This window comes from Epinephelus moara, chromosome 3, assembly GCF_006386435.1.
Source record: "Epinephelus moara isolate mb chromosome 3, YSFRI_EMoa_1.0, whole genome shotgun sequence".
In the NCBI taxonomy this organism is placed as follows: domain Eukaryota; kingdom Metazoa; phylum Chordata; class Actinopteri; order Perciformes; family Serranidae; genus Epinephelus; species Epinephelus moara.
Window position 1 is genome coordinate 27,029,256 of NC_065508.1, and position 9,699 is coordinate 27,038,954.

The 9,699-nt window shown below is 41.1% G+C and overlaps 1 protein-coding gene across 1 annotated transcript in view; it reads right to left on the reverse strand.

The window, feature by feature from the left end:
- Positions 1 to 1,384: 1,384 nt before the first annotated feature.
- rcc1l (RCC1 like) overlaps positions 1,385 to 9,699 on the reverse strand; it is a 19,284-nt gene continuing 10,969 nt past the window's right edge. The window contains exons 11-12 of the mRNA XM_050041073.1: positions 5,355 to 5,440; positions 1,385 to 2,580 (exon numbers count right to left, since the gene is read on the reverse strand). Of these exons, the coding sequence (XP_049897030.1) occupies positions 2,503 to 2,580; positions 5,355 to 5,440 (164 nt within the window). The 3' untranslated portion in view covers positions 1,385 to 2,502. The remainder of the gene's footprint in view (positions 2,581 to 5,354; positions 5,441 to 9,699) is intronic.

Below are 9,699 nucleotides of genomic sequence, written 5' to 3' on the forward strand. Positions count from 1 at the left end.
CCAGTTTAAATCACCAAGTCCATTTGTACCTCTGCAGATAATTTGGCTCCGTGTAAAAAACCTCCTGAACGTCTGGATTGTAAGTTATCAGACACATTAACAGGTGATAGGTGAGCAGCCTGTCTCTGACAAGCCAAACAGCATAGAGAAAACACTGATTTGTAATGTGACACTGCTTTATTTAGTGTTTATACTAGTTTTAAGCACCTGGTCTGATTGTTTTGGGAAAGAGGAGACCTCAGAGGATAATGTGGCTGTGATAAAAACCTCCTGAACAATGTATACTGAATACATTTACATGTACAGATAAGTTGAGCTACGGTTATAGCTTGTCTACGCCATTAAATTGGACTACTGTCCTTGTCCCAGTATACAAGCACGAGAGGGGAATAGATTTTTGACCCAAACATGTCTGACTCCGCTATGATAGATGGAGATATGCCCCTTTTCATCTAGTTAGCATTGAACCTTTTTCCAGTTGACCTATTACGTCACAGACCAAACAATCGACAAACAAGTTAGCTACAGTTAGCTAGCAGCTACCTGGTGCCATGGTGGACAACTTTACAGCTCTGTACATTTTGTCCATCCAAAAATGCACCGCTCTGGATGTAGATTTCATCATGTTGTGACCAGCTTCTTCTTCTGTTACCCATTTAATGCTAATTGACTTCTGGGTCAAAGCCTGGGGCGGAAACTGTGGAGCATGCACTGAGCGCCTCTGCCAGTTTGGGTCCAAACGCAATATACATGCAGGGGTAATTTAACTCCCAATCACATTATCTGGGTGTGTTATGGTGATTTAGTCCGATTTCAGTCGGACTAACATGTTTGCATGTCTTTTAAAAGTCCAGTTTTAGTCGGACTGACAATAAATCAGTTTTCTCTAATGTCATGTAAACACACTGATTGAAGGAATTCTAACCAGGAGAAGCTTCAGTTGGCTGCAATGTACAATCCCCACCACTAGACGCCACTAAATCCCCCTAAATCTAACACACTGAACCTTTAAATAAAAGTACTGTAAAAAATACTTAATTACAAACAAAGGTCCTGCATTCAAAACCTTACTCAGGTAAAAAGTATGCAAGTATTATCAGTAAAACTTAACGTATCAAAGCAAAAGCAATCATTCTGCTAGTGTTCTCCTGTTATGTCTGATGTTTCTGGATTAATATTACTGCTGCAGATGTTTAAGTTTGTGCTAATTTACTCCTTTATATACTGTTGGGTGATGTAATCTACAGCAATGCATCATATTCTTTAAGATCAAATGGTTTCTTTTTTTTTTTTTTACCCATAATCAGTGCCAATCACAGTCAATTCTAGAAAATCATGAGGAATGTATGCAAGATGATTTCAGTATTTATTAAAACACAACTGATGTGGTAAAAAAATAATTTATTTTTTATATAGAGTCTTTCATTCCCTCCATACTGTCAAACTAACACTGTGGGTAAAGTGGCTTCATTCTCTAATACATCCAGATCAGGAGCACGGCACATTCCATGAAACGCTGTGCACAACATGCACGCACTATTGATGAGTTCATGTTGTAAAATTGATTCGCCAAAACATGTATTCTCCCTGGCAGAGTGCCTTCACCTCTATTTGCAGTTGGCACAGAGATATCGTGGGTTTTTGTTATTGTGGATTATTTTGCCGTCACCAGCTTTACAAACAGTTCAGTGTTTTACAAACACTTCACCGGCCTGCAGAGTGCCACAACATATCATTTGAGATGATCCCAAAACCACAGGAGTGTTGATTCCACAGTGAATCACTTCATTCACTGAACCACTTTTCTCTCACAGTCACTTTGCTGTGCAGCAGCAAATGAACAACATGTGAGAGCAAACAAAACATTTTACAGTATGAACCACCTGAAAGCTGATTGTGTTTTCTAGTAGGAAACTTGTCCAATTCATTACAACTTGGGTCTTACTTTGATACTTATGGTTCACTAAAGTAATTAACAATACAAGAACTGATAGCCAAAACAATGGAAATAAAGCCCAAGTAATTAGAGCTGCAGCTGCAACTACTGTTACCAGATTAAATAGTAAAAAAAAAAGTCTTGTTTTGTCCAACCGTCTAAAAGATATTTTACAATGATACAAAACAGAAAAAGGCAGAAAATCTTCAAAGCAGAGAAGCTGCAACCAGATAAATATTCACATTTTTTCACAGTTTTGCTCAATCGATTTATCGTTTCAGCTCGAGTCGTGATAAAACAATAAACTCTTTGATGTCTTTGCCGTATGACCTTCATGCAGGGTAAAGTGAGCTGTGTCAGTGACAGTTTGCTGCTGGATCGACCGCCCTGTACTCAGCTTGACGTCACTGCAGGGCGGAGGGACACGAGGGTCCGTCGCCTGTGGAGAGCAGCTGGCTTCAAGACTGCAGCGTGGCCCCCGATCGGCTCCCTGAGGCGCCCGGGGGATCAGCGGGAGGCTCAGCCAAACATCCAGCCTTTCATCCACTGCTGAGGAGCGCAGCAGCTCACAGGAGGGACTTCACCAGCGCCACCATGTGGTCAACACCACAAGCTACGTCCACCACTTGACCAGGCACAGTTACCTGATGGAAAATTACAGAGGCACAAAACTTAGGAGAAGAAGATGGAGTAAGATTAAGATGATTGTTCTTCAGTTTATTAATCATTTTAATTGATGTCAGAAAAACATAGGAAAAGTGAACTTTCTGCAACATGTGTTTTCTTTCTAAATCTGATAGTAAAAAAAGGTCACCTAAAATTGACCCTTCACTAAGTCCCGCCCCTTTGCGATCGTCCCACAAGCTAAGCATGGAGCCCACACTGTAACTAACTGTACTCCCTGAAGAAATATTATCATATTTTTGGGGTTAAAAAGACAAAGATAGTTAGAAGCTAAAGCCGAACTATAGGCTACAGATCACAGTGTAAAAGTGAACCACCACATCACTGCTGATCGCCACAGAAGACAATGAATATAAAGGGAAACTTTGCTGATATTGAACCAGCTGTGTGGCATCACAGTGTGTGCAGATGAACGGTGTATGGCTTCAACCTGTGCTGCTGCCAGCACCCGGCCCTCAGGGATCTCCGGGGGAAGTCAGACAACCTTCATCTGTGCACAATGTGATGACACAGAGCTGGTTGAATATCAACAAAGTTTCCCTGCTTCCCTTCACTGGATCCTGTACAGCAGGGTCGGCCTTTGTTTCACTGTTATAATCATTAAAAAGCAAAAGCAGCATGTGTATACATTCAGTAGGCTATATCTTCAGTAGCTAGCTAGCTAACCCTACACTTTTCAGGGTTTGATTCTGGTTTTGGAACAGGGAAGAAACGTATATCTTTTTCCAACCTCTCCAGGTAACGAGTATCATTAATACACGACGTGCCCCAGGCACAACATTTAGCTCCAAATCCACAAAACCAGCCTGAAAATGAAGGAAATCTGAAACGACTGCATTAGAGTCAATGGAGCACAGCTGTGTTGTTGGACTGGTCTGAGCCGGCCCAATGCTACATTATGACTAGCCAGTCAGTGTCCGGGGGCAGGACTTAGCGAAGGGTCAATTTCTAAACCTTCAAATCTTGTTTAAATGCTTTTAGGGGACGTGCTAATTAGAACTGGGTCGATTTCCAGTTTTGCCAGTCCGGTCCGGTGTACGAGATTAAATCAGGTTGATTTCATGCAAACCAGCTGTACCTGCATTTGTCATCAAGTCACATTCTCCCAAATTAACAAGTAGTCTAGGGGAGAGGGGGGTAGATGCGCAAGCCGCATGTTATATTTGTTTGCTAGACAGTTCATGTGTTTTTTGGGGTGAAGAGACTTGAGGGCTCTCTCAAGCTCCTTTTACACAACCTGTCCAAGGAGGGACTGTTGCGTCGTTATTCCGCCTTGAGCATTTAAAGGGAGATGGATTGTTGTCCTGCCTCTGAAGCAAAGTTCAAACTACACGATTCAGAAAGTCATCAGATCACTGTTTTTTACAACAAATTACAACAAAAAAGAAAATATGTCATAAAACCTTAAGTGGGACTTAAACTTTTGCGTCACATCGCTGCCATACATACACCAAAGGCTGATGCGCACCTCCCCAGAGATGTAAGTACACATCGTGGTGACACAGACCTATAGATCTATTTCTGTAAGCTGAAACCATTTCCCTCAGTGGAAACAAAGCTTTTATTTACTTTACTTTCACAAATAAGCCTCCACAAAAATAGCATTTTAAGTATTGTGTGTGATTTATCCTGGCTTCATATGAGTAGAGGAAAAGTCCGCTTGTCCTTAGAGTGTAAAATGCCATAGGCTTGTGCTAATAACATTAGCATGTTATATTTGTTTGGAAAACGTGTTTAATATAAGACAGTTGTTTTGTCAGTGAACCTTGTGAGTTATAATGGAGCTGGTTTGTGTAACCTTAATTTTGTTAAATGTTGCTGTTGTTCCTGGTTTTATATGAGAAGAGGAAAACATCACTAGCTGCTAGGCTAATTTATACAATGTAAAATGCCATAGGCTTGTGCCAAAAACATTAGCATGTTGTGTTTGTGGGGGAAAATGTGTCCAGATAAAGATAAGTACTTTGTCTGTTAATCCTGCCAGTTGTAGTGAAGCTGATTTGTGTACTTGTGTTTTAAATTGTTGCTATTAAGCCATGTTTAATGTGTGTTTAATGTGTGTTTTGGGTGTGTTTAGAATCAACTAAACGCAACAGCACTTCACAGAAAACCCGTCACCGACTAGTGTTTTGGAGGTGTAACTGCAGAGTGACACAGACACGCCACCGCACAAGTATAAATGCTCAAGAGTGACTGCTGAGTCAAGTACGACACGTAGTGGTAATATTCAGTATACGGGTCCAGTGTGTGGTTTAATTTCAAACTGGTTTGAAAACTTTTACACTGGCCCAACTCTAGTGCTAATATAAGTCTGTGTGACTTATATCTGAGATCTCTACAGGGGACATACAGGTGGTGAGATTTTTACACCTTTGACACACATTTTAACCAGAAAATGTTCTTTTTGATGCAGAAACATGGGGTATATTATCAAATTCATATTTTTTTTGTACTTTACATTTTGTACAGATCTTTATTACAGGTATTTAAAAACCTTGTGAGATTACGATGATAAGAAGAAGAGTTTTTACCCCACATACTGGAAGTATGAAGAAACAAGGAACATGCATACTGCACAGTGTGTGTATTTTATTTTGATTTAAATAAAGAATAAGTCAAACAAAACCCTTATTATTCTTAGCTCACAAACTGATGTGCTTCATCCTGTACAGTAAATCAGCTGCATGGTTGACTCTTTGTTTGCATGACTAATATTGAATCAGTGTTGTCTTACCCGCCACGGGAAGTACTGGTCGTCTCTCTTCCCAATGCCCAAACAACCTCTCACATTCTTCCCCCAGACGAAGAGCTCGCCTCGATCTGCAACACAACCATCAAACATCAGCACGCTGTGAGGCTGAGCACCCGCTGAGACTCAACACAGGGCAGCTGCAGCTTGAACAAGTCAGACCTTTCAATGGAATTTATCTTTAAGACATGCAGAATGTACTTAAATATAATAATAACCACCACAACTCAATGTTCCAGTATGTCTAAACAATAGCTAATGTTGACACAAAGCTCATCTTTTTTCTTTTTTTTAAATCAAATTTAAACACAAAAAAGCAAATTACTTATATATTAGTTCATAGGATGTAGCTAAATAAACCCATCAATTTAAATTTAAGTTAGAGGTTACATTATATAACTAGGTACACACGGATATAAATACACATTATACCCACATAATGTGAGCATCAAACATGCTCACATCCCTGAATGTGTGTGTGCCCAAACATGGACACATAAACCCCATTTCCACCGAGCAGTACAGTTCGGTTCAGTATGCTTTTTTTTTTCTGTTTCCACTGTGAAAAGTTGTGGATGGTACCAATGGAACCGTTCTGTACCGTCCCCATTTTTGGTCCCCCCTCTGTTGGGGTACCTAGCACACAGATCTGGTACTAAAAGGTGGAGCTGTGAACACTGCAGTCTGATTGGTCAGTAGAGGACAGTCACTCTGCTCAGGGCCGAGTTGTGGCTGGTTCTGAGGCGCATGTAACCACTGTTCATACTGTGGAGAGTTTTATTAGTAAACAGTAACTATAAAATGAAAGGATGTTTTGCTGCCCCTCTCAGCAGCTGGAGTTGGAGAAAAAACTAACTGGGCCGACTGTCGGCAACTTTTAAGGTGGAACGTTAACTTGTAATGTGACTCAATGCATGAGGTGACGACATGAATCAATCAACACACCTTAAATATTCCATATGACAACACTGACCATTACTTTAGTTTATATATGACATACACTTTTAGTAATGAGTGGATCTTCAAGCGTTTATATATATCAATTTCGGCCAGGTTATGTGAACTGCATATATTCTAATCCTCACTCGGAGGACAAAAAAAGCGTCGAGGAGCATAGAGCTACGGCAACACTAAACCGCTGAGCTTGCCTGAGAAGGACTAAATGCACAAACCCCCTATTTTTAAATATCCCATGGAGAGACTCTCACTGCAGCCTGTTCTAGTTTGTTCTGAAAATGTTGGCGTGCAGCCTCGTTCTGTGATAAACAAGGTGCAGACTTCCATCTGTGTCATCGCTGATGAGGAAATACAGTGAGTGCTGGACGGAGCAGTGAGTGACAACAACCCCGCCCACATGAAAGAGCACTGTTTGCAGTGGAAACGCTAGCGTCTAGGTACCATGTCTGATGGGTTAGTGTTTGGCAGAAACGGGGCTGTAGTTACCCACATATTCATGTCAACGATAAAGAACAAGAAAACACTTCTATGCTATCATTCTCATTACTTCAGCTGTCATATAATCAAAGATCATTGGGAACATTGTCTTTTATATATCTCAACCATTTTTCCATCTTTCTTCAAAAATATGCACTTGATTTCTAACTCCATTTCGTATACCTCCCTCCCAGGATCCTTCCATTTAACACTGGTTAAGTTATCTTTTAATCAGTTCCTTGTACTTGCAAGTAACAGGACTAGCTGAGGAGCTCAGACATCCTGAGGGAGCTCGGAGTAGAGCCGCTCCACCTTCGAGTCGAAAGGGGTCAGTTGAGGTGGTTCGGTAGGATGCTTCCTGCCCACCTCCTGTTAGAGGTGTTCCTGGCACATCCAACTGGTAGGAGGCCCCGGGGCAGACCCAGAACACACTGGAGGGATTACATATCTCATCTGGCCTGGGAACACCTTGGGGTCCCCCAGGAGGAGCTAGAAAGCGTCGCTGGGGAGAGGGACATCTGGGGTGCTTTGCTCAGCCTGCTGCCCCCGCGACTCGGCCCAGATAAGCGGTTGAAAATGGATGGATGGTTTACTGTCTGCTCGCCACATTCTCGCCAACATCTTGAGATTGTGTTTTCTTTATACTTACTTTGAATGTGTGGCGTCTTAATATATATCGAATATTCCTTCCAACAGTTTGAATTTGTTGTTTCATATGTTTTTGCACATTTGATCCCAGTCAGCTGTAGATATACTGCATGACAGTTCATGAGAGCTCGTCTTTTTTATAACACAATAATTGCAAAGTGGTGACTGGCATGTTTTCACCACTTTTTGACATTTCATAGACTAAACAATGAATCAAAAAATATTGGGCAGATTAATGATAATAAAAATCTCTGTTAGTTGCAGCCCTGAGTGCAAATACCTCAGAATTGTTCTTCAATATACTAACCTTCCACCAATGTCTAAAACCAAAAGAAATATTTTAGGAAGTGGCAGTTCAAGGGTAGAAATACTTCCGGCTGTTGTGGCCTGGTTAAGAAGTTTGAATCTGACTCATAAAAAGTGGCTTAAAGGTTTTCTTCCTTCACTGTTGTCATCACCAAGGAGACTGTCTGCCTTCTCTCAGACTGCCGCGTTGAAGATAAAAACAAGACAAGCAGCAGACTTTTCTGTTCAGTGCCATAAACACACTAAATTACCTGACTCAACAGTAAACTGCTCCTCCAGACGTCTATGCTTCACTTTTAGCACTTCAGACTGGATGACACAGAATGACTTTGCTGTTTATGAGTTTTATGTTTCCATCTTTTATCCTTGCTGGAAACAAAAAGCTCAGGAGGATAAAGCTGATGTTTTAAAAGCTGAAGCAGAAATCTTGTAAAGTAGCATCAGTAAATCTTGTATTTCACGGCGTGATGCTGATTTGACATAGAGATCAGGGCCCGTATTCACAAAGAATCCTAAGACTAAAAGTAGCTCTTAGTGACGTCGTTCTAAGAAAAATCTTAGAATTCCTTGAATTCTAAGATTTTTCTTAGAATTTTCCCTTGGTAAGATAAAAGTTATTCACAAAGCATCTTAGGCCTTAAGGGAACTCCTAAGGTGAAAAACTGTTAAGAGGAGGGAGGAGGACTTTTAAGAAGCCTAAGAGTGTCTTAAACAGAGAAGATGGCGGAAAGACAGAGAGGAAGGAGAGATATTCTCCGTATATTGAACGACAGTGATTTAATAAGACGCTACCGGCTTGATCGTCCAGGGATAATGTTTGTGGTTGACCTCATCAGGGATGAGCTTACTTTTCCCACCCAGCGTAGTAACCATCAGGGATGAGCTTACTTTTCCCACCCAGCGTAGTAACGCAATAACGCCCGCTTTGGATTGCAGCATGTACCAGCACTTCTCACACTTATCGCTTGTGCGTAAAAGGAAAAGGAACGACGCATTGATTTGTCGGGCAATGCGCTCCCAAGTCTACCTCTTCCCTTGTGCCGTGATCCCGGGACCGAATTTCCCTCTTAAAACTCCTTTGTTCTCCTCCACGTGCTGTGCCAACAGCAGGCACTGCTCTTCTGTCAAGTTTGGCTTTCTCATTCTTTTACCTCCATTTCATTCGTTGTTTTGGTCATTCTGCCAAATCAAACCGCTTTTTACAAGGAGGCCAGCAATCACAGTAACTGCTGACAGCTGAGTCTGTGTCCACCATTAATATCAAATAGATTAAGTAGTAAAATTACCAGCATGGCGAGTAAACATAACAATAAGCAAATCAATATGATAATCGGCATGTGAATGAGGTACGTTCAAACATTTTGAAGATGTGTAACAATTAATTTAATTTTGCTGAGTTTCATCATCATGACATAAAATTATTTTCACGATTACACATTTCTTAATAGCCTACAGTCTAAGTTCTATGATCGGTTGATTTCACTGTCCATTCATTACTAGGAGCCCATTTGTTTTTCTTTTTACCTTTTTGTAACAACCAATCACAGCTTTTAGAAGACTGCGTCATACCTAGCAACGGGGTCAACCCCACCTCCTCACTAAGATAGAAGTTTCTGTCCCCTCCTTGCTCAGAGTTGCTCTCAGAAACTTCCTGAATCACTCTTAAGCTAAGATTCCTTGCTAGGAATTTTTAGGCTAAGTTAGGAGCTCTCTGAGAGGACTCTGAGAACCTTTGTGAATACGGGCCCTGAACTCTCTAGTGCAGCTTTAAAGGAATAGTTCGCCTAAAAACAATATACATTCACCGGCCACTTTATTAGGTACACCTTGCTAGTACCAGATTGGACCCCTTTTTAATTCTTGGTGTCATAGATTCAACAAGGTGCTGGAAACATTCCTCAGAGATTTAGGTCCATATTGACATGATGACATCACACAGTTG